Genomic DNA, 25,686 nt, shown 5'->3' on the forward strand with positions numbered 1-25,686 from the left:
CAATCTTTTCTCTTTCAAAAAAAAATAAAAACATCTAAATATGGAGCTTCTTAAATTTCTGTTTAAGTGGATTTCATCAGGGAAAACAAATGAGAATTTGATGCCTTTCAAAAGTGCTAATCACTGGGTGAGAAGATAATGGACCAAATTTTGCTCTTGCTTTAAAGTTTAAACCAATGCAATCTTGTTGCTTTCACAAATAAATGAGCGCAGAACTTGCCACTGTGATCTGATTAGTGCTGTAGTTCATATTATTTGGGTAAATATATCCAACTAACACAATCCCTTCTGCAAAAGATATTTGTTCTATATACCTCTGTATTCTCCACAGCTGGATGGTGCAGAAGGAAACCATCTCAGAAATTCAGTAGAATTATATGGATGGGAAAGTAATTATGCTTGGACATCCTCTTCTCATTCAGCATCACTGGCAGTGTTCTCCTTAGAAACTCCACATAACTACTGGATGGAACAGAGGTAGGAAGCACCTATTCAGCTACTGAATATGATTGTTTTAATTTGTTAACTTGTTCTATCCCTGCATTTTTACTGTGGAGACACAGTTGGGGCCCTTAAATCTAGATATGGGGTTCCTTGTAGGCTGCACACTAACTGATATATAGAAATTCATCGTATGAAAATGCATATTCACAACCCATACTGATCAGATTACAATGTTCAAGCACTCCAAATGGAAGTGTGTGCACAACTTTTATGAATGCAGTCCCAAATGTCTTGTAAAGGGTTTCTCACCTCTCACTAGCAGGGTTGCATAGGGGTATGGTTTGAGAGAGTCTGGGGGAATGGAAAGTGAAACCATGTTCTTCTGAGTGTTGCCTGTTGCATTCACTAGGGGAGGCAGGTACAATAGTGACGGTCTGGCTGCACTGAAGTATGTTGGCGTTCTTGGCAATGTGACATCTCCTTTAATCATTCAGATCCCCCTGGTGCTACACATGTATCTTACTTTGTCTCTGATGTAATTAAAGTAACTATTGATCACTTTTTAAAACGGCATTACAGATATTTCAAACAATCCTCTAAACTGTACATGCAATTTGAGAATGTGTTCAAATGCATTTGCATAGGTGAATTTGCACTACACAGAGTGATCTTGAACTGATTTCTAGCCATTAGAGGTCAGTGTTCTACTGCAAATGCTTAGAAAGAAGTACAGCAGGGAAATGTTCAGTCACTGTTATTGGTAGTAAGTAGCTGATCTAGTATTGTTTAGATAGGTGTGACTGACCCTTTACAACCAAATAAAACATGACAAGTCTCTATTCTAAGGAGCCTACAATTTGATAACTATATTTACTGAAGGCCTCAGTCTGCAAACCCTGCTCCCAAAAGTGAGGATTTGCAGGCTTGGGCCCCCTAATCAGTTACACTGAAATCCAGGAAATCTCTGAAAAGGAAAAATTAACACGTTGAGTGTTGCAGAAATTGAATGCAAAATAATCTGGCCTTACAAAGAGGCTCGAGTTGCCACTGAATAATATGATTTCTCTTTTGTATGCATTGTGGACTGGCTCTGAAGTTTTAGAAGGACATTAGAAAACCAGTGAACCATCTATTTCCAAACTGCTATTTGCTGTTGAATCTGATATATACCACTTATATTAATCTCTATTAGATGCTGGTCTCCTATTCTCCCTTTCTAAGAATAGGTATTTGTGGAACCAGAAAAATAGTATAAAGAAATCCAGCAGAGGTGTCACTTAAAGGCTTTAGTTGTGCATGTGCTTGCGTTAAAACTAGTTTTATATTTCATTATAAATTAGATCACATACTATTAACAAATTGAGAAAGCAGACAAAATGAAGAATGGGTAAAAGTCGCCGGTGCAACATACATACATATGTGTGTGTTTTAGAGCTGGTTTGAAAATTTTTCAAAACTTGCAATGTTGATTTTAAAATAAATAAATAAATAAATAAATAAAAAATTCAGACAAGGCTAAATTTAGTTGAAAGTGGGTTCATTTTTTAATAATGAGCTCTAATATTTCTACTGCTTTTAAACAGATGTCCAAGTAGTATTTCTGCTACTTTTAAACAGATGTCCAAGAATATAACATAATCGTAAGATAATAGCAACAGAGAGTCCTGTGGCACCTTTAAGACTAACAGATGTATTGGAGCATAAGCTTTCGTGGGTGGAGCATAGCAGTTACTTGCTGCTAGCTAAATGCAGGTCATCAAGTCCAGTCCCCTGCCCTCATTGCAGGAGCAAATACTGTCTAGTAATGCTTTTCATCAGTGTATCTCAGAGAACTCTGTACAAACCAGGTCACTATCATTATCCCAATTTTTACAGATGGGGAAACTAGGGCATACAAGTAGCAGAGCCAGGAATATAACTCATCAGGTTTGCTGGAGGACCTTGGGCAAGTCATTTCAGCTTTCTGTGCCTCAGTAGATTTGCATTTGGCCTTGTTTTGGCAAAGCACCTAAGTCTATGCTTATGTCCTATTGAAATCAATGGAGCGCAAGCCCTTTGAGCGGGGGCCTATATGAATGAATTTGGGGTGATGCAAGGTATATGGCTAGTAATCCTACTGTAATGCCCTACTGACCATGTTAATGGAGAAAATAGTGATGCTATGCTGTGAGAAAGGGTCTGTAACCACAGTATGTTCTGACTCTAAAGACAGGTTTGCTTTCATAGCATTTCAACAGGAAAAAGACTTTGACTATTACTGTGAAATAGAAATCTAAAGCTTTCCTACTCAGAACACATTTTGTTGCGCAATAGTTGTGTGTATACATTTACTCTCCATCATGATTTTGGTCATTCAAGACAATGTTAAAACTCAGAACACCAAAACGTTATCTGACAAGTATGCAAAAGCGTGCCAAACCTCTCTTCACTTCCGTAAAAGCTAGAAGGTTAGTGGTAACTGGGGTGCGGCGCCAGTGGCACCTTATATTTTTCAGATGTGCATAAAAGCTTTCGAATTGTTTCCACTGTGACATTAGCAACAGGATATCTGCATTATAAACAGCAGAGGATGCTCCCCAGCTTGAACTGTCAGTTTACGTATTCAGTTAATGGCTTTTCCTTATTCTTTTTCAGTCTGCTAGAAAAGCAAGAGCTTCAGCCTTGTTTATATTGGGCAATAATATATTCTACAAGAGATGGGGCCTGAGCCAAACTCCCACTCCAAACGCCATTGAACTTTGGGTTGTTTGGTACCTGATCCAAAACTCTGTCCAAACTATTTGGATTGGAAGAAAACTCTCCATCCAGATCCTTCTGAACTTTGGGGAAGTTCAGACCCAGATTGGAATGGTGTAGCTTGGGCTCATCTCTCTGATTGAATTGAGACAACACTTTTCAGCATGAAGGGGATACAAAACATTTCACAATTGAGATGCAACTAGGAAACTTCAGTGTGTTTCTTGTTTGAGGGATTCCCTTTAAAAACCATGAGGGAAGTGGGGGGTAACTACATAGTCAATAGCTCTTCTGCTTGTTGTCCTCCCCGCTACCCCCGTGTGTTGGTTTGTTCACAGTTTCAGGCCAAACTTAGGCTGAGTAACTGAGAGCAGCGCCTTGGAAATTAATGGAGTTGCCCTGTTTACACCAGCTTATCCACTGGCCCACAATTTAGAACAACCAAACTTTAGAAAGTTGTTGTAGTGAGAGAATACTTAGCTATTGCCTGGCCATTGCTATGCAGTGGGCACAGGAGGCCTCAGCCCTAGGCTTGTGATGTAATTATTTCTGTACGGTATGTGTAAGTCTTGCTTCAGATGTTTGGAATAAAATAGGCTGGATAAAATGAGACAACGTGGCAGTGAGGGGGAGAAGATCTGTAACTCAACAAACTATGATCTGACCATGTACATTCGTTTGCTGAGTTCAGTCCATCGGATGAACAGAGCTGGACCTGCCCGAACCATCTCAGCCTGCTTAGTCATTTTTTTTCAACAGTTGCACACACATTGACACGTGCTGGTTCTGTAGTGGTTGCTCAGACAGTGTAGTTGTTATAAGGAAGAGAGTGATCCTGCTCCCATTGAAACCAAGGGAAGTTTTGTCATTGACATTCAACAGGAATAGGAGTGTGGCCAAAGTAGTGAAAATCCTCCAGGGATGGTGCATTTAGTAATCAGTGTTAGGAGCCAGCCCAGGAGGCATAATGATGCTAACTCTGCAGTGAGTGTCCAGCCTCCTGTCCCTCTATGTTGACTCAGTTGAGTAAGCTTGTGCGTTGTGCAGAAGGGGAATGCAATGACATAGGTCCAGCCAGATTGCTGTAGCTCCATTGACTTCAAGGGTGCCATGGAGATTGACCCCAGCTGAGGATCTGGCCTGGGATATTTAGCAGGTCTGGCGTTCGAGCTGCACATAATTAAAAACTGTAGTTTCAACTAATATTTAAAAAAATCTTGTTGCCAGTTTTCGGTAAAGCGGGGCAGGCAGCAGTTGCTGGCTCTAAAAGCCAACTGAGGAGAAGCAGGATGATCTATGGGACAGAATCCGAGCTGTATCTATCTTAGGTACACATACAGCTCCCATCACCATAGCATCAGCACATCTTACTGTATTTATCCTCACAACACCCCATGGCAGTAGGATAGTGCTGTTTTCCCCGTTGTACAGATGAGAAACTGCGGCTGAGAGAGACTAAGTGACTTGGCCCAGGTCACACAGGATGGCAGTGGCAGAGCAGAGACTTGAATTCAGTCTGAGTCCTAGGCTACTATCCTTAGCAGTGGATCATCTCAGTGTAGATGAAGGAGGAGGCTTGGTAGGGAGCACGACACTCATACAGAGAGCAGCTGTGATAGTCCCTACCATGCAAATAGTTGTAGCTTACTAAATATTATTACTATCCTTTGTACTGCAGTAGGACCCAGCGGTTTCAGTCATGTCCTGAAGCCAACGACGTTGCTCTGGATTTACAGCCCTATGACTGAGATCACAATGGGCCCCCATGTGTTGTTTTTCCTTTAAATTCTAAATCTATTTCCATTTTGAAAAAACTTCCTGGGAATCTCTTTCCCACTGTATCCTCCACTCAGCCAGAAGCACTGAACCAAAAGGAGTTTGACATATATTTTATTATAAATGGTCATCAATACAGAACCAAAGTCATTTTTATAAATATCTGTGAGGAACAGGAACAGATGCAGGTAAAAAACCATCCTTTAGCAAGAGCAATCTGCTTGCCTGGCCGTTGTTACTTTCTATTAGTTTGTTCTGGGGCGATGGGACTTCAGTTTTTTACATTCCTTGCAAAAACAAAGCTGCTGATGTAGTGAACAGAAGCCAGAAGGTGGAATCTGATCTTTTTTTCTACAGGTGTAAATTTGGAATAACACCCCTGAAGTTAATGGGGTTACTGTGGGCTCATGAGGGTTAACTGAGATCAGAAATCGCCCCAGGTGATCCAAAACTCCCAAATCATTTAGTGGCCTCCCCAGCATGGAGGCCGAGGAGGGAATGGGTCATGGAGATCTCTCCTAGGGCTGGGGTGGAGGCACATTGCTGGGCTGCTGCCTGTGTTATACCTGTTAAATAGGACTCCCAAGTAGTTAATCTTTACCGCTTTGTAAGCACTGAATTTATGACCACGTACATAAATGCACGTAAGTAACAGCCCCACTCCCCCTATGCCTCCTTAGCCAGGACTTAAGCCAGGACCTGCACAGACCTCAACTAACCACTTGAGGAAAAGATTTTAGGTTTGACCCCCACTGGCACATGCTGGTGGAGTTTGTTACACAGTAATAGCCCATATGGGGATTTGAGCTCAGATGCTAAGTGGGTTGTGTCCCTTGCCTCTAGTGTCTGATGCAGATAAAAGATAATAGCCTACTACTGCTGCAAGTGAAGTGTGTAACTCCTTTAGCTTAAATGGCAAAGGCCTGTGCTGTGGTTTCAGTCCCCATATGGACCACCGCTTTGTAAGAACCCCCACCGGCGGTTATGTTGTGTGTGCACACACACAACACAATAAACACACCTGAGGGCAGTGATACTGCAATGTTGGAAGTCAAATAACTTGTATTCACTAGAGTAGAGGCTGCCTTCCTTTGTAAAGTCTTGGTGTAAGCTGCCTTCTGTTTCTTGTGTATTACACTGGACAGAGGAGTAGAAAACATATCTACATTATCCTGTGTAGTTTAAACTGTGGTAGGAGAGAATGACTTTAAAGCAGAGGTTTCTCTTACCATACAGAGCCATGTGTCCCAAGCTGACCAGAAGGAGACTTATAATTTAGTTTTCTTCAATCTTTTAACACAACTGTATTTAATACAACTTATCACTAGCACCAGAATGACAATTTCTGCCTTTCCCTACGCTTTTCCTGTATTTTACTGGCCCATTGCTGTGATCAACACTTTGGGGCCCTGCTTGGCAACAGTGTAAGCAGTGACATGGCTGAATGCAAGCACAGGGACGATAACAAGCTTCTGAGTGAACAATAATGGCCGCGCTCTATTCTCAAAACACCACTCTCCTTTCGGTGAGAAAACACCAGAGTCGTCTCAGTAGGGGGTTGTGTTCAAGCTTCCCGGTGGGTTTATTCAAAGCGGCGCAGGTGATTGTATAGTGACTGTACGTAGGTGAAAACACACATGGGATCTGGCTTGCGTCCCATCACCATCATGTCGTCCACTTCTATCAGGCGGTCGCAGTGAGCCAGTTTCCTGCAGTAACGCCAAAACAGAGCCATCAAACAAAGGGTTATTGCCAACTATTTCCAGTATCCATTTGCTACCTCAGTATTGGAATCATTGGGCTTGTATCAAACAGTGGAATTTTCTCTCAAAGAAATCTATATAACATGGTAGTTAACACTGAAACAGTCAAGCTCATGTATTGCTTGAAGGCTGCCATTTTCTGTAACCAGAGAAAATTCCTGTTCCTCCTCCTCCTTTCTCATGGTCTGATTCAAAGCTCAGTGGGATTTTTTTCCATGGGTTGCAATAGATTTCAGATCAAGCCCCTAATGCGCTGCTGGCTGCATCCCTGTCTCATCATGCCACAGTTCCCCTGCCTCTCCCTGGGCCTCAGCAAGCAGAGTCCCTCGGGTTTGCAAATCCTCTTCTCCCACTTGCAGGAGAAAGGAAGCCTGGGTCACTCCAGTTGTTCAGAGGGGAACCCAGGGGCTGTTCTGCCGGCCAGTAGGGATGCTTGCAGAGGACAACAGGGGTAAGTGAAATGGCAAGGGAATTCATGAGGAAGGCCTAGATGTTTGTTTTAGGTGAAGTGACCAAGGCAGCAGTCCTGGATCAAGGGCTGACAGGCTAGGATCCAAGATCAGGCAGAAGGGGAGATGTCTGTTGAGGCCTGGGGTGACAGAAGAACTGTGGAATGATGCAAACTGAGCAGACAAAGGTTTGTCCAGTTGAGCCCAAGTGATGTGGAAGGAAATGAGAGACACCAATCTTTCTCTCCTCTAAAAGAAATCACCAAGGTCAGAGTCAACAACAGCCAGGGGGAAGCTGACATTTCCATAGGCAGCTCTTATCTAATAGGTTACTACTGAATTTTCAGAGTCTCTTCTGGTCTAACCCACATTTATCTTGGCTATGAAAAAAGCTGGGTTTGGGTCACAGGATGACTGGTCCCTTCGAGAGGGAGGGAGAAGTCTAGTGGGACTGATTACCTGCTACCCAACTGGGCTTAAGGGAAAGCACTTGGGCCTTATAAAGGGGCAGGCAAGAGTAGGGGAAGGTTGACTACCCACTGATCTCTCTCAGCGCACACTGGTGAGGCTGCTGGGGGAAAGCTAGTGCGTGAGAAGGCTGAATTCCAGCTAGGAAGGACTGAGAGTGACTGCTCGGTAAGGAGCGAACGGGGACAGAAAAAGAGCTCGGGGACTGGCTGCGCATGTAAAGCTGAGTATGAACATGTGTGTGGTGGTGATGGACTTTATTTGAGGACTTTGTTTTGAACTGTAAATATTATTAAACCAGCCCTAGGCTGGGGTGGTGTTAACCATAAGGAAGCCTAACAGAGCCCTGAGAAAAGGGGAAGACTAAACCAGGGCTGTACAGAGCCACGCCGTGCCATGAGAGGCGCTTGGGAGGCAAGGCATTCATAGTTCATGTCAGAAATCAACCTGCTAAAAAATCATGAAGCTCACTCTCGTGATTGTTAATCAGCCGCAGGAAAGATTATCTTCCCCTATCATTTTATTTATCTATGACTGACCTCGCTTGCAGCGAGCTCAAATACGGTGCACAGCCTTTATGTTGAGAGTTTTGCTTCATGGCAAATGGTGATTCCAGTTCTAGTTAAGTTTTGATTCACTCTGAGTGGGTCCTACTGTACGTCAGTGTTACAGTGTTTGATGCTACATCAAAAGTTGTAGGCGCCTGTAGCCGTGCATTACTGTATCCTGTGATTATTTGGAAAGAGCATGCTGAACCTGACTGTGTACCCCATGGAGCGTTCTTATTGTTACCCGAGTTAAACTGCACAGCAACTGAGTATGAGTCATGTTTACACTGGGTCAAGCAGCTTAAAAATTCCTTCCTTCTGTAATTAAACAAAATTATCAAATAGCAGAAAAGTTCCCCTTTGTTATGAACTTAGCAAACCCTGGCTGGTCTCATTCCCTGAGCCGGTGTGCCAAAACACGCAGGATGACGCAACTGCCTGGTGTTATCCCTCAATCTATTTCACAAAGATTCCCCTAACAAACAGGGCTGAGATTTTTCAGAAATGCACAACGCTAGCCACTCTCTGCTCCCACTGAAGCCAACTCTCATGAACATCAATCGGAGGAGACTTGCAAATCTCACTCCAGAAAACTAAACCACTTGCTGCATCCTTTTCCAGAGGGGCTAGATTCACATGCAAACCTCATCTAAATCGGGCATTAGTGTGGGATTTTCAAAGGAGTTTAAGAATTGGTTGCCCAATTCCCACTGAATGTCAATGAGAGTTGGATGCCTAACTCCCTGAGGCTTCTGTAAACCTCGGTTTCTTTGTTATGATGGTTACTGGAAAAGTTCAGTAAGAGTCACCTATTACTTGTATCATAAAAAGCTAGAAAGGATATAAATTCTTCTCTATCCAAATACAGGATATAGAACCAATTTCCCGAAGAGTAGTGAAATAACACTATAAGGCTGCTTTAAATGAAATGCTTATAAAATCATCCCACTCAGATGACACACTTACATTGCAGCAATTACCTAATAAAGCTTCAGTCTAATGTCAAACCCCTTAAGACCAGTAAATGTTTCTCTGTGCAGAAAACGGCAGAACGGAATTTAGTGGAATGCTTTAAACTGTTCAAATGCGCCACCTTCCATAAACTGTAGCACGTCAGAGCTTTCCTTGTGATTTGCTTTGATTGCTGTCTGATTCTTGATTTTAACTCTGAACGTTCCCAGTACATGTTGACTTCTGGCCTAATGGAAAGATTAGCTTTTATAGCCCAGCACAGAGTTTCAGACATCAGGTCCTTTATAAAGTTACAATGAGTTAGAGCATACTAGGATTTTAACAAGAATATTGCTAATACTACATTCTCTATTAGGCCATCTGCGCCTTCATTAGCCTGGATTTGGTCTTGACAGTGCTGACAATGCCAAAGCTTTGTTCCTGCTGTTTACTCTTGGGAAGAAAGAGAGGAAACATCATCTGAAGTTCCCACTGGCTTGCAATAGAAGAAACAGCTGCAGGAATCTGGAGGGATGTATCCGCAGACCTTTGCAGCTGGGAAACACAATTAAGTCAGCTCTGCCTTTAATAGCAAGTGAACCTGTACTCCATGTGACACTGGGAGAGTTCTGCGGTCTATAATCAATAGTCCACCAGACAGCCTTTCTCGGTAGTTTTGCTTGTTACCATCTATGGAACAAAATAGTACTGAATATTTTTCAAGTCCTAGTTAAGAGACTTAGGGTATGTCTACACAGAGATAAAAGACCCGTGGCATGGCTGCAGCTGGCCTGGGTCAGCTGACTTGGGCTCAGGCTCCGGGGCTACAACCTGCTGCATAGACCTTAGCGACTTTCCATCTTTGCAGGGTCCCGCAGCTTGAGCTCCAGCCCAAACCTGAACCTCTACACAGCAGTTTTACAGAGCCCGAGCCCCATGAGCTCAGCTGACCCGGGCCAGCGTAGGTTTTTTTATCCCTGTGTAGATGTACCCCAATATAGACCAACCTAAAGGGTATTTGTGCCAATGTAGCTACACCAGTACCAACTACTAGTGTAAATGTACTGCACTGATGAAATTCTGGGGCCTTGTCTACACAGGGTGTTAGTCCGCATCTGTGGGGTGTAAATTCTAGTGCACACTAGCGTGTTACACATTAACTGGCCTGGGTGGAGCCAGCTGGTGTGCATTAAAAGTTCCCTAGTGCGTGTTAACATAGTACTGTTTGAAACAGGACTCAACACTCACTAAGGAACTTCTAGTGTAGGTTAGCTTTTAGTGTAGGGTGCATGTGGGCCAGTTAGCGTACAACATGCTGGTGTACACTACAATTTACACCCCATAGATGCGCACTAACGCATCGTGTAGACAAGCCCTGCTGCGGCTTACTCCAGTTTCAAACCACACTAAGTTGCAGTGGTGCAGCACATCTACACTGAGATTTGTGCCTGTCTAACTACACTGGTACAAAACACTCCCAGCAGAGACGGGCCCTTAGACAAATGTGTGTTTTAACAACAGAGCCCTAGACTGACATTTTAATTGCTTTAATTTACAATGAAAAGAGTGTACAGACATACTGTATTTTCTGGCGTATAAGACTACTTTTTAACCCAGGAAAATCTTCTCAAAAGTCGGGGGTCGTCTTATACGCCGGGTGTCGTCTTATAGGGCGGGTGCTGAAACTTCCGAGCCGGACTGGAGAATCTGCGGTCGCCGCATATGGTGGGGGGAGCTCAAAAACGGCCGCGGCCGCATCCCCGCCCAATGACGAGGTGAGGGGGCGCCTCACCGGGAAGGTGTAAGTGAAGGGCGGAGCAAGCTGCAGGCGTCCGGGACGCCCGGGGTATGGAAAAAAAGAGATAGAGCAGCGCTGTGCCCAGAAAAACACGCCTCTTTCACCCGTCTGGCCCGCCCTTGTATCCTATTACCGTACCTCCTTCTCTGCCTCTTAGATCTCGCTCCTGAGGACTGCAGTGAAGCGGCGCAGGCGCGCATGTGCGAGATCTGAGAGGCAGAGAAGGAGGTAATAGGATACAAGGGTGGGCCAGACGGGTGAAAGAGGCGTGTTTGCGCTACCGCTCTGATAGTCTTGGAGACAGGGAGGGCTGGGCAGGCAGGGAGAGCTGACCAATCCAAGCAGGCTTTGTATACAACAACCAGCCAATCGCCGGTAAGGTACATCGCTTGCCGTGATTGGCTGGTTGTTGTATACTGGGTACCACATACAGTACAGCACCAGTATCTGTACCTGTTCATACAGTATAGCACCAATACATACAGTACAGTATACAAATGTCCAACAGTCAAAACCCCATCATGGCTCCACCAGCAAGAAGAAAGAAATATGAAGCCAGTTTCAAACTTAAAGTTGTAAACTTTGCCATGGAACATAATAACTGCGCTGCTGCAAGACAATATGGAGTAACAGAAAAGATGGTTCGGGACTGGAAAGCAAATGAAAAAGCATTAAAGAGTATGCCAAGGGGTAAGTGTGCATTAAGAAGAGGCACTCCACATTGGCCAGAACTCGAAAAACATGTAGCAGACATGGTGAATGAGCATCGCCAAAACGGTTATGTAGTGACACGAAATAAAATACATTTGTTTGCACTTCAGTGGGCCAAATCTAACCCAGATCACAGCAACAGATTTAAGGCCACTGTATCCTGGTGTACTAGATTCATGGGAAGGCATAATATGGTACTGAGGCAAAAGATGAAAATTGCCCCAAAATTACCTGCAGATCTTGATAGCAAAGTAAATAGTTTCCATCGATACGTAATACAACAGCGCACTAAACATGGCTATGCATTAAGTAGTATTGGAAATATGGATGAAACTCCAATGAATTTTGATATGGTTGGAAATAAAACTGTCCATCAAAAAGGTGAAAAAACAATTTTAATTAAAACAACAGGACATGAGAAGTCCAGTTTTACAGTGGTACTAGGATGCACAGCTGATGGCGCCAAACTGAGACCAATGATTATTTTTAAAAGAAAAACAATGCCGAAATTCAAGTTCCCTGTTGGTTGTTTTGTACATGTGAATGAAAAAGGCTGGATGGATGAAGAAGGGGTAAAGCTATGGCTTGATAATGTATGGAGCAGGCGACCAGGTGGACTTATTCAAAAATGTAGTCTACTGGTGTGGGATATGTTCAGGGCTCATTTAACTCCCAGCACCAAGCAAATGCTTGCAAGACTAAACACAGATGCGGCAGTTATTCCTGCAGGATTGACATCGTTGGTACAGCCACTGGATGTGTGCCTAAACAAGCCATTTAAAGATCGCATTCGAGAACAGTGGAATGAATGGATGGTTAGCGGCGAAAAGTCATTCACAAAAGGAGGAAACATGCGTGCTCCACAGTTGGATGTTTTGTGCAAGTTTGTCATAAAAGCCTGGAATGATATTGATGCAGAAACAGTAATCAAGTCTTTCAAGAAGTGTGGCATATCAAATTCATTAGATGGTATGGAGGACGACTACTTGTGGCAAGATGAAGAGGAAGCCGAAGCTGAGACCACACCATCTGATATGGAATTCGATCCATACGATGACTGCCTTACAAATGTATCACAAGATGTCATTGATGTACTTATGATATCAGATGACGAACAGGAGGATTTTGAAGGCTTTTAAAGGGAAACTGTCACGCCAGCAAAACCTGAAAAAATACCGTAGCTTGCAGTTATGATGGGCGTTGCTAACTCGCCAGGGACTTGCCCGGCACTTGCTCTCTCTCTCTTGTTTGTTATCTTCCTCCTATCATCATCAGTTCCAGTTTGGTTGACAGCTTAGAAAACAAACAGCATGGCAGCTCCCATGGGTTTATTGTCTTATCCTTCCTTTCAGCTTTAGAGTGAATTAGGAAAAGTTTAATCCACTTGCACTGTTTTATGTTTACATGTTTGATGACAAACAGCCTTATGTTTATAAGTGACAGTTTTCCTGCTAAGTACCTGCATGTCATAAGCATTTGAATTAAAATTACCATATTGAAATCAAATCTGATGTTTTTTTAATTTTTTTTTGGTGTGCGTTGGAAGAGGGGTAGTCTTATACGGCGAGTATATCCCAAACTCTATATTTTAACTGGAAAAGTTGGGGGTCGTCTTATACGCCCAGTCGTCTTATACGCCGGAAAATACGGTAACTTTCCTCCCTCCTAACAGTATTTCCCAAAGCAAAATAAGTGTTGCTCTAAACAACAATGGTATTCCACTAAAACAAAAACAACAAAACGTGAGGGTCTGATCGTATGTTCCTTAGTCACCCAAAAGTCAGGAGAAATTCAGTTCAAGAAAAGTGTCCATTGGAGAAACGCAAGTACACAGAATCATGCTGTGTATATATGTCAGCGGCATACAGGTTCTATACATACTGTAAGCATGTGTAGCAGGACCGGTAAAAGGACTGCATTCCACTTTACTCGCTGTCTCCTATGTTAACACCACAACTAGTGTCTGCTCAAAGACCACTCACGTGCAGCCTCTTGACCGATGTATGTTTTACATTTGTTTCGCCACTTAATTTTGTGTTTATTTCATGGCTCAACATCATTTTACAGCTATAGAAGAATAAAGACAACGGCCATGTCTTGCACGTACTTTGCCATGACAGGCTTGCTGAGAGGTGCGTAGGGGGGGATAAATCTCTCATTGCAAGTGTCCTTGCAATAACCACTCTCGTTCCCTTGCAGGGGATGTCAAAAGGCAGTTCTCCTACCTGCCAAGTTAGAGTACTGTAAATGTGAGTTTGACTGATTAGGTACCATGGTATCACAACTCTAGGGACTGTTTTGGTTCCTGGTTCCGTATCTTAAACTTTTCAACTCAAAGGCAAAGAATCCTTGACCTCGTAAGTTAAAGTTGGAGGGGCAGATCCCGAGCTGCTGTAAATCAGTGTAACACCATTAAAGTCAACGGAGCTACGCCAATTTACTCAAATCAGTGACATCCACCAATTTACAGGATCTGGCTGAGAGTAATTTTTAAAGCGACCCGATTTTCTAACAATGGAATAATAACTTCCTTTAAATTCAGTTTGCTTGTATTTTCCACTGCATGTAAGTCACCTTGGACAACCCACCCTCCAGCTGTCTCAAGGAAAGTGCATGTATTCTGTTCTCTGCTACATTGAAATCCAATAGGCTGTCAACAGTTACGAGTCATATGGTCTGATCTGGTTACTTTGTCATAGTTACCAGTAATCCATCTTAAGACCATTTCTGTTTTTTTCCAAATCTCAATTAATAAAATGTATAAGGTTTAAGAGCTTTCCAGATGGGTATTTACGTGGATTTAGAAAAGCCACCTGTCGGGAACATGCAGTAATAACTGTCAGCAGAATTTGTAAAAGATATTTTAACTTATTTCCCTCAAAGGACTAGAAGGAAACAACATCCAATTAGACAACAGCCCAGGTTGACTCAAGCTACTGAATAGAACCTGAACGGAAGTTCTATGGTGTGCAATAGAAAGATCAAGTTAAGTCTCCTGAAAGTGTTAAAGTGAAAACCATGAATTTCCAGACCTAAATCAAGTGCATCAGAACTTCAGGTTAGTGCACGTACCCACACTCTGAAGACCCAGTCCTGCCTCCCATGGATGTCAGTAGCAAGACTGCCATAGATTGCTGTGGAAGCAGGACCCAGCTATTAGAAGCTGCAGTGGTAAGTGCTTTATAGATACCCTGGTGCTAAGCATTATGGGGGAGATGCTCCTAAGTGCTGAAGGGGAGATTTTCAAATGGTACTGATGCTCCTAAATCCCTTGTGTATATAATAGCTATGGCTAAAATACTGTGGGATTAATCTGGTTGATAGGGGGAATGGAGTGGGCAGGCAAGAGTCTGAGTGCATGAATCCAAAGACATACTAGGGCATAGAGCCCTGGAGTTTCTTTGCAACCACTTATTGATTACCAGTCATCTGCTAAAAATGCCTCTCTTGATTCCTGAGCCTCCTGCTTTATGTGATGTCTTGTAAAGTCTTACAACCTTTTTCTGGCATAATAAGTGTGAGCTTGTGATGCAGGGTATGAGAGAGAAATGATCACACTCTTGCCGCACAGTCTTATGAGTCTTTAACTGGATGCACTTCACAGAGATCTAAACTGATACTCACTCAGCCATGGTGAAAGCCAGCTCAAAGTTCTGCTTGCGGTTAGCTGGGTCAAGCGCATTATAATCGAAGGCTTCGGGGAAGAAAGAATGCACTAGGGCACAGAATGCCATCCCATCACTCCAACTCGAGGAGAAGTTCTGCAGATCAAGGTGCTGTCAGAATGCAAACAGAGCTTTAGGGCTTTGTACGGCGCTGGGAACTGCTGTATACTTGACCTCTTCCTCACCAAAGGGAACATGCAGAGTACTCAGCACATGCCTTATGTTTTTTGTTTCCTTGTTTGTACACCCATGACGTTATTTGGGCTAAGAGGAGAATTGGCATCCTCAGCCCTTTTGTGACAGTTAGCGCAGGTGCAAAGCAGATGTGCAGTCTACGGGCCTGAGCCAAAGCCCAATGAAGACAATGGAAAGACTGCCATTAACTTCAATGGGCATTGGATCAGCCTCTGTCTTTGTCTACTCTAAACTGAGAGCATTACTTAGCCCAATGGAGTAGTCGCTAACCGGAGGATGGTATTTTTCTGTGCAGTGCTTAGTGTCGTATAAAGACTAACCTGTATTGCTTGCTGGACATTTAGGGTCAAATTAGTACTGACTTACACTCTGAATAGCCTTGTGAACTTTCAGGGAGTTGTCTGAAGGTAAATGAGGGGACACTTTGGCCCATTGGAACTGCACACCGTGTATGACCATGCAGAAACTGGCCATTTGCCATTACAGCAAAGAGCCAAAGTCATTCTGGATTTGCACCCATGTAACAAAATGGAATTGGGCTCTTTTGCTTCGTGGTGCTAGACTTTTCCCCACCATACAAAAGTCAGACCCTGACAGTTTCATTATCTGTTGGAATATACCCCTGAGTTTAGAGTTCAACAACAATTATATTTTGTTTTCTCAGAATGAAACTGTGGAATGGGCATTCTTTCGTTCTTATAAATCTAGGAAATTGTCCCTTTCCCCTCGCAATTGCATTAGGCAATGCAGTTTAATGCTCTGTAACTCTAACGGAACCTCCCCCAGGCCAGATTCTCTTCAGTTACACTAGAGCAATCCCATAGACATGAACGTGCTGAAACTGGGAGAATTTAACCTCAAGCATGTAATATGATTAAACATCTCTAATTCCAATATAGAGCAGTCTGGTCTACGGCCTAACAAAAAGTTATCTTGGTCTCCAGGTAATAGTACTATCAAGTAATCCCCAGCCCTATCCACATTTCATTATAATATAATAAAGGAGGCACATACTGCAATTAGCAGAGAGTGCACAAACGTAAGATGAATCCTGTAAACACACACAATTCAGACCTCACTCCAGCAAAGCACCGAGGGCCAGATTTTTAAAGATATTTAGGCGCCAAATTCCTATGGCAAGTTGAGTGCCTAAATATTTTAATCAATCTAGCCCTTAAGCACTAACTTCAATGCTGTGAGTAGTCTCATTGACTTCAAATGAACTAAGCAATACACACACAGATTCTTGGCGGGGGGGGGGGGGGGGTGGAGGCCAGTGATAAATGTAACCCATTGTCTAGTGCATTTTAGAATGCTATGGAACACACTTTCTGAGTACAGTTTCTCTAGAAATACTCAAAGACGTTCCTGGAAATAATTAAAAGGGAAAGCAGTGACCTCTTCTCACCTTGTATCCTATGGTTTTGGAGCGACACCAGTCCAGTAGAATTTGCTTAATGCTGCTTGCACTGGCGACCCCAAAACTCTGTGACCGCTTCAGCTTTGCTTTGGACTCTCCTTTTCCTCTAGAAGAAGAAAAGGGAGAAAACCTTGACGAGAGGAGACTAATCCTAATGTCTTCACGGCAGCTGCGTGCCCTGACAGAGACCGTAAAGAGCCCATAAACACAACTTTTTTTTTTTTTTTTTTTTTTTTTGCCACCCCTTGCCTACGTGAGGCATGCATAGGGGAAATACTGGCCCCAATCACGCTAAAGGGAAAACCCCTATTGACTTCAAAAGAGTCAGAATTTCACCTCTAGCTTCTATTTACGGTATAAACATTGAGGCCAGGACCATGTCCTGTAAAGCACGTACACATTGTTGGCTCTCGAGTAACAATATAAAACCATGAAATCCATCTCCTTTTATGAGCCATCCAGAGGGAGGTTTTTACAACACTCCCTTCTGAACAACACCCTCAGGCCCAGGAGAGTAGATATACAACAGCTTGAGCTCTGAATTTCCTGGCTTCTGTTCTTTTCAGGTTGCCCACCTGACATTACTGAATCTTCATTCTTGGTTGGAATGTCAAGGGCTTGAGCCATTACCCACTGGAAATTCTCCCACTCCCTTCAGTGGAGCTGGATCAGGCCCCAGTTTTACTTTGCTCAAATTTCCAAGTCTGGAGATCCCTCTGCTATAAGTCGTTAGCAGACTATTTCCCTAGTACTGAGCCCCCTTTGGATGCAAGAGGGACTAAGGAGTGACATACTTTCCACTGTCCTGCTCAAATTTCTCAAAGAGCGCTTTCCTGGCCTGCGTTCCTGAAGTGCGTGGCAACGTCTGAGACCGCACCAGTTCTCGCCTCCTTTCCACTTGGCGATGTACAGTCGGAGGTGGGGAGCAGGATTTGGGTGTCACATCATAGTAACTGTCAATGGTATTGCTGAAAGAGAACACCAAAAACAGTCTAAGAGAAACTATCCGGAACATTGGGTATCACCACAAAGCACTGAGATCAGTAACAGCAAAACTTCAGCAACCTAAACACATGAAATAAATATTTTCAAAAGCATGTGAATAACTTAGCCATTTTCAAAAGTAACTTGGGTATTTGGGAACCTAGATCTCACTGAAAGTCAATAGGACGTAGACTGCAAAAGGCTAGGTCTCCAAGGGTATTTAGATGCCTAACTTCCATTGAAATCAGTGGGAGTTAGGTGCTTATATAAATATCTCGCCCTAAATCGCTTTTCAAAATGGGACTTAGCCATCTAAATCAGGCGTTGCAATTCTGAGCAGAGCAACTCCTAAATCCCTTTAAAAATCTGCACGTAAGGTCTGAATCCTCATTAATTTCCAATGAGATTTAGGCATCTAAGGGCATAAGTCACATGTTTGGTACTTGGGCTCCTAAGTAACTCGTACCAAGCCTAATCCTCGGCTCCTGTAAGACCCAGGCCAATTTACACCAGCAGGCCAGGTGGATTATATTAGACAGGATTATATCTCGCTTTGCACTTCTATTTGAGGTTCCCAAAGCACTTGACAAATATTAGTGATTTAAGCCACGTCGTACACATGTGAAGGAGGGTGTGTTACCACCATTTCCAACGAGGGGAAACTGAGGCACAAATCGAGGCACTGACTGGCTCAACATCACACATTATCTGTGGCAGAGCTGTGACCCAAACCCAGATCTACTGACTCTAAGTCCCATGTATTAAGCCCATGATGATCGTTCTTTGACTTAGCCACCATGGAGCTGGTATCGCATCCTAACTTATTAGTTGTTCATAAGAAATGTAAAACCCTGTTCGGGGAAATTTTCAGGGCAGATGCAAGTCCAATTTAAGAGGGTTATGTAATCGGTGCTACCCTTTTTCTTGATGAGGTTTTGCATGCTGAGGATGCCTTGATATTGCTGCAGTAATTGTGATACTGTGTAATCCTATACTAAACAACTATGACTTTGAGTTAATCAAAAAGGTGTGGTAGTCAGCCTTTCGGAGTGAAGGCAGAAAGTCCTAGTGTGTCCTGCAAGGAGTTTAGAAACTTAAAGCTGTAAACTAAGCTGCAGGCCCGTCAAACTAAGGATGTTTGATAGGGGTCATGCATTCAAGTGCCAAAAATAGACCCAAAATAACAACTTTTACACAGCCGAGTGCTTTAAAAGGAATTTTCAGAGGCCTGGGCATGGCTATTAAAGGACAACTTAAGCTTTTTACATCCCATCTGTGCCTGTTCACGCTGGGATTAGAACAGGGCTAGCAACGTGGCATTCAATAGCAGGGTTCTGAGCTTGGTGCGTTCTGACAGTGAGATTTGTAGGAGGGTGGAACACTCCATGCATGAAGACATAGGTCACTAGCCTAGCTAAAGCACGATAAAGTATACTGCAGGGAACAATCCTGCACTGGCTGGTGGAACTGGCTAGATCAAAGGGTATCAAATTATCTCGGTACTTATGTGGCCCCCATCGCTGAGCACCTCACACAAAGTAATGGACTTATCTTTCCAACACTGCTGTGACATAGGGAAATGTTACCCCCATTTTACAGGAGCGGGGCTGAAGTACAGAGAGATTAAGGGACTCCTCCCAGGGAAGAGTCTAAAGTAGATCTAGGAACTGAACCAAGATCTCCCAAGTCCCCATCCAGTGCCTGACCCACAAGCCCATCCTTCCCTTATCCTGTAATGCAGGGCAGGTAACCACATACTATTCCCAACCTGCTCCTAACACAGTAACCCATTTCTCGGTTTGCCTTTACTGTTAAATTACGTGACAAACTAATCTCAGTCTAAGCATCATCGTGAGCTTGACAGTTCCTGAGAAAACCTGCAGGATCTCTCTTTGCTCCAGTCTCTAGTTCCTTCTGCCTCAGAGACACTCAAACCCTTTTGTAGACTGGAGCCAGTAGGACGCACTTGGTCTGGCTGCCAGGGTGAGTCAACAGAACACCTCTGCATTTAGGCTACGTTGAACACACTCAGAAAAAGTCTCGCTGAAACAGTCAAGGGAAGATCCTACCTTTCACTAGCTTTGGTTCCACTAGTCAATCCATAGCTCATGGCTGACATAGACTTTGTGACAGAAGTGCTTTTCTCTGTATAAACAGCAAGAAAAACAAGATGCATCAGTGTTGAAAGTATTTTCTCTCCTTCCCACACATGTTTTTAATCTAGTTCCTGACATGTGGCCACACATTTATTCTTACTCACAGCAATGAAAAGTTGCAGATTTCTCTATAAAAGACCTCTGCCAGTATGAGCTAATGATTTCCTGAGGAGAGAGTCTCCCCACTGTCCCAGGCACTAGACATCACTATAGTCGCAGGCAGGAGCAATAAATAGCTCCCAAGGGGCCACAGGACAATTCCCCTGGTGCAGACACTGTGCTGGGACTCCGCAGGCAGACCTACACTGGCCCTCCCGCCAGTCCCAGAGTAGAGGGCATGCTGGAGATGGAGCCAGGGCAGGAGGAAAAGGTACTGTATCATAGGCTGCTATGGTCATTCTGGCAAGCCATAAGCAGCCATGGGGAGGCTAATATAATTTAAAGCCGCTGCCCTACAGGCTACTTTAGTTCCACCAAGGGCCATTTCAGCCCCCAGACAGCCCAGGTTCAGTAGGATGCAAAGATGGCTTACAGCAAAGCTTTGCTCCTACCTCTCCCTGGGCTGAATCTTCTGTGTCAGGCCTCCCGGAGGCACAGCCCCGGGTCTCCGCCCTGTTCAGTACTTGTGCCCGGGAATGAAGCATTAACACTAAGGGGCTGGTTCTCTTCTCCCTCAGTTTCAGATGCGTGTACCTGCATCAACCTCATTGATTTACTCCCCGGTACTGTAAATGAAAAGGCAATTGGGCCCTAGGTTTTCAAGTGCAAACTTAATTGCCCTTTGAAAACCGAATGTGAAGCTTCTTCATCTCAGGTTTAATCCCTGGACTGTGAAGGGACAGGTTTTCCTGTGCTCTTCCACCCAGAGCTGATCTAGATCCTCACCTTGCAAGCCTGTGGGAGCCCCTTGTGCTAAGAAGTAATGCGTTTTCTAGGCTGTGTCATTTCTGCATCCAGGGCCAGCTCCAGGCACCAGCTTGTCAAGCAGGTGCTTGGGACGGCCACTCCGGAGAGGGGCGGCACGTCCAGGTATTCGGCGGCAATTCGGCGCACGGTCCCTCACTCCACCTGGGAGCGAAGGACCTCCCGCCGAATTGCCGCCACAGATCGCGATCGCGGCTTTTTTTTGTTTTGTTTTGGCTGCTTGGGGTGGCCAAAACCCTGGAGCCGGCCCTGTCTGCATCCCCGCTGAACTGACAATGCAAATCGGTTCCAAATGGCTTTGTCATTTACAGAGAGTAATAGCTTGGTGATGTGGACTAACAGCATTTTTGGACAGCGTTCAAGTCATTTGTTTAGCCATGAATTAAGAGTCTGAGGCATTTTGTCCTTTTACACATTCATGACTTGAAGAAGGGGTGAGATGTTGAAAAGAAAAGTTTTCAAACCATGCTACCCATCCCTAAGGCTCCTGCAATGAATTTGCTTTGCCATGGTGGTGCTGTGTGATTGCTGTACCAAAGCAAGCTCTGTTTAGCAGCCTTCCTGATTATGTACCAGGGTTTGATCTGCCTTCATTTGTATACCACCCATGTTAAAGTCTTTTCCCACCAGCTCTCCAGGCTGCAGTGTCACACAGCTATTACTCCTGCCACGTTCCCCGCAGCTGAGACGTCTAGTCATTCTCTCCTCCAGAAAATCAAGTTTGCCCCAATGTACAGCAAAGAACGCAAAATCAGTCCAATCTGGTAGCACCATGGCCTCAGTGCGAGACAAAGCTAAGAGAATAAATTCCCTTCTGGGAGTGTGATTTATGAAGTGTTTGTGGGAAGGACAAAGAGCATTGTGGAAAATCCAAAATAAACTGAAGGCTTTTCTTTGCTCTGGCTGGATCATCCTAAGGGTTTGTAAAACCAAACTCCCGTGGCAAAGTACTCCAAGGGCATGTCTACACAGCAAAAGGTGTGCACAGGCTAGCCTACCAGAACTCTCCTGAATCCAGCTAGCACAGGTGAACAATAGCAGTGAAGACAGCATAGCACGGGATTCAGCGCAAGTAGTTCAAGATTGGCACAGATCCTGGGTATGTACCTGCCATGCTAGCTGGCTCTGAAGCCCACGCGGCACTATCTTCACTGCCATTACCTGCGTTAGCTGGATTCAAGCTAGCTCGGGGGCGAGCCTGTGAACAGCTTTTGCTGTGTAGACATGCCGTCTGAGTGGGCCATTGTCCTCTGCTAAGAATTGATTTATTGACTCTCACTGAAGTCAATGGAAAGACTCTCCTTGACTTCAATGGGGCTAAATTGGACCTCTGCATGCAGCCTTGTAACGCTCTTAGCGTTACTACATACTGCTGTAATATAACCATCCAATTAAAGATTAGTGGATAGACAAATCCTACTCCGTAGAGATGGGACCAGATCTGAACCCTCAAGCACTGCAGCACTGGCTACCCTGTATTGTTTAGCACAATAATGTGGGGTTTGGATATACCTTCCATGCTGAAGGGCAGAGAAAATAACACCCACCTGCAGCTATGGAGGTGCCCATTGTTCTCACGGAACTTGAATTCCAGGTCTTCACAGCAGTCACTGAAAAGCAAAAAAGACAGAGGAGGGGGTTTGCTTGTTTCTGTGTTTTAATAAAAGGGCAGGTAGAGAGGAGGGATTTTTGATTTAAATGGACACAATTTCTCTTGTTGGCAACGGGGCTGGACCTTCCTTTCACAAACAGGAGTTCAGTAGCGTTCCATCAGCGTCAGACTGGTGCAATAGGAGAATCCGGTCCATGCACCCCCCTCCCCTCCTATTTTCCAACCCGCTCTCGTCAGGATTCCTTTGTTTTATTCCGGGTCGCATTGCTCACTCCTCTTTGAAATCTCAGGCAGGTCACTTGAACTTTCTGCACCTGAGTTTCCTCTTCTGTAAAACAGGAACGACGAGACCTTCCTCACGGGGAAGTTGTGGGCAAACCACTACGGGCTTGATCCCAAAACTACGGTAGACAATGGAAAGACTTTCATTGACTTCAGCGGGCTTTGGATCAGGTCCTATCTCACCCCAATGGGAGCAACGTCTATGTAAAATCTGCAGTGTGTGACTTAGGCTCAGATAAACTGGACTACAAACATCACAGCCACTAACCTTTGCATGAAGTGCAGTTCAGAAAAGAAGAATGCTGAATAGTGTGAACAAGAATCAAATTATATGAGCTTGTTTGTTTGTTTGTTTTGTTTTTAAATCAGAGCTGGCTTCAGTGAGCAAATTATTTTCATATCTAGTGAGCAAATTATTTTCATATCTAGAAATTTCTTTTACCTGATTGGCTGGAAGTTTTCATCGTAGCCTCATTCTGGCTCCTGCTCTGCCCTATCAGGCTACTGGTAGCATTACTAGTTCCTGATAAGGCGGAGGTTTCTCCTGAAAACTTCTCTGATACTCGTGTTATTGCAGTAACAGGAAGGTGGGGCATCCGTAAGGTTACTGCAGGGGCATGTTCCTCGGGGGACGAGTTTGACATCTGAAGGGAAGAGGTCACTTCCTGTGAGACTTTTGCCTGACCTATGGTATTGAAACAAAGAGAGAGAAAAACTTTTATTGACAGATATCTTTAAAAATACAACACAATATCTATGCACCAGGGCTTTATTTAATTTTATTTTAGGAAAGACTGGAATAACAATCCAATTTTCCCCTAGCCGATTATGCCATTTATTGCACAGACTTAGATGTAAATTAGAAGTAACTGATCATATTCTACTCTTTAATATTCTTAATTAGAAAAGCTTCTTCAGATGACTAGTCTACTATGTTTCCTTTTAGGGCCACTAAGTCTAGTGCCCTACTGCTGGGGGTTAGGAGGCAGGACTCCTTTGTTGTTTCTTGGTTTACTTAAACAGTCGGTGCCTCAGTTTCCTCTTCTGAGAAATAGAGATAATAAGACCTTTCCCACAGACAGGTGGTGAGAGTTAATTAATAGTTTGCAAAGTCATTTGAAATGTATGGACAGGAAGACATTCAGAATACAAAGTCCTATTACCGTAATTGGAAGTCATGCTGATGATGGGTCTTAGGCCCCAATTCTGCAGACCCTTAGGCACATGCTTAACAAATGAATGGTTACTACTCATGGTAATAAAATCAAGCATATACCTAAGTGTTTCAGGATCAGGGCCTTAGTACAGTATTCGTGGTGAAACAGTTCCAGAGTAAGACACTGGCGATATTAGAGAGCTGCTCAGTACCTGAGAGAACTGAGCTTTTGACCAGCAGCAATATTTTGCATTCAAAGTCGATCTTAAAAAGACTTATTTCAAGCATTTCTCTCCTCTTACCTGCCAAAGACTGGTGTCCGTTTTCAACTATGGAGGAATTAGAAACTCGTCTAGTCTCAGGTTCGTTGTGGTCATCCAAGTCCACGCTCTGCCAAAACATTACACGCAATACTTGAACGATGGTCTGGCTTTCAAATTATTAACGGTAGTCGTCGCTGTAGCACCCAGAGGCCTAACTGAGATCAGGTCCCATTGTGATAGTCTCCATGCAAGAGAGTGGGAGACAGCCCCTACCCCCGAAAGCCAAATCATTCAGGATCACACTGATTATCTGAACAGTCTAGCTGCTGCCCACTGCAAAAGGAGCGCTGGTGATAAAGGACTAAATCCAACCCTCGGATACGCAGCCAAGGGCAGATTGGCCCAGTGCAGAAAGGAGGGGTCTCCAGTGCTTAATTTTTGCCCCGGCACCTCTAGGCTTGGCAGTTCAGAGCCCCGACTACTCTGGGCTTGCTGCCTCAGTTATGAATGTAAAAAAATTGCTTGAGCCCCAGCATCTCTTTCATGACAAATTAAGCTCTGGGGGTTTCCCTTCCTGTATAGAGAATACACTATGCTCAGGTGGGGAACTTTCTGTAATCACAGGGGGCATCACACAGGTCAATGTCTGCCTTTTCCACCCTCTGTTACTTTAATACATTGGAAGTTCTGGTGCTCCTCCCCCCGCTCTCCCAATCTTCCAGAGTTGTATTGTGACTTAAAACAAAGCCCTCTGCTACACGGAAAGGATGGGCTGTTTCAGAACTAAGTCTGATATGCTTGTAATATTAGCAAATACCACTGCCATCCACTTGTGGGGAACTGTAGGTGAGCACATCTGCTGTTAATTTAACACAGTGTGGAAAATAAAGGCTGATCATGCTCCAAGTGAAGTCAATGGCAAAACTTCTGTTGATTTCTTTGGGAGCAGAAGCAGGACCAGAATCAGTGCTGTCTACCTTAAATCAGTGCTATGCACACCACGGATGAAATCCGGCTCCACTGAAATCAATGGCACAACTCCCATGGACTTGAAATGTGCCAAGAGCTCACCCCAGGACAAGAGACATGCAGTCTGTACCTTTCAGTGAACTGAGTGTGATCTTTTTCACAGATGCACATACCAGTCATGCGTCACAGTTCTTCTGTACAAAGTTAGTTTATTCTGCTCTATAGCTCACTTTGTCATGTCTTCGAATGATTCTGCGCTGTCTTCAACACAATATCTCCGTCCTGCGAGAAAGCTACAGCATGTGCATATCTCTACACACGTGAATAGTTCTGTTGAAGCCAGTCGGACCAGTCACATGTGTAAAGTTAAGCCTTTGCAGGATCAGGGCCTAAAAGAAGTGCTGGGTGTTTAGGGT

At 44.0% G+C, this 25,686-nt stretch overlaps 1 protein-coding gene across 2 annotated transcripts in view; it reads right to left on the reverse strand.

Annotated features, from left to right (window-relative positions):
• Positions 1-5,054: 5,054 nt before the first annotated feature.
• SMTNL2 (smoothelin like 2) overlaps positions 5,055-25,686 on the reverse strand; it is a 52,033-nt gene continuing 31,401 nt past the window's right edge. The window contains exons 2-9 of one of the 2 annotated variants that reach the window (XM_034752618.1): positions 24,341-24,428; positions 23,325-23,567; positions 22,536-22,598; positions 19,978-20,053; positions 17,719-17,892; positions 16,913-17,030; positions 15,269-15,420; positions 5,055-6,665 (exon numbers count right to left, since the gene is read on the reverse strand). In XM_034752618.1, coding sequence (XP_034608509.1) covers positions 6,539-6,665; positions 15,269-15,420; positions 16,913-17,030; positions 17,719-17,892; positions 19,978-20,053; positions 22,536-22,598; positions 23,325-23,567; positions 24,341-24,428 — 1,041 coding nt within the window. In that variant the 3' untranslated portion in view covers positions 5,055-6,538. Of the gene's footprint in view, positions 6,666-13,300; positions 14,779-15,268; positions 15,421-16,912; positions 17,031-17,718; positions 17,893-19,977; positions 20,054-22,535; positions 22,599-23,324; positions 23,568-24,340; positions 24,429-25,686 lie in introns of those variants that run through there. The other variant, XM_034752619.1, reaches the window with a different exon arrangement.

The sequence above is a fragment of the Trachemys scripta genome, chromosome 18, assembly GCF_013100865.1.
Source record: "Trachemys scripta elegans isolate TJP31775 chromosome 18, CAS_Tse_1.0, whole genome shotgun sequence".
NCBI lineage: Eukaryota > Metazoa > Chordata > Testudines > Emydidae > Trachemys > Trachemys scripta.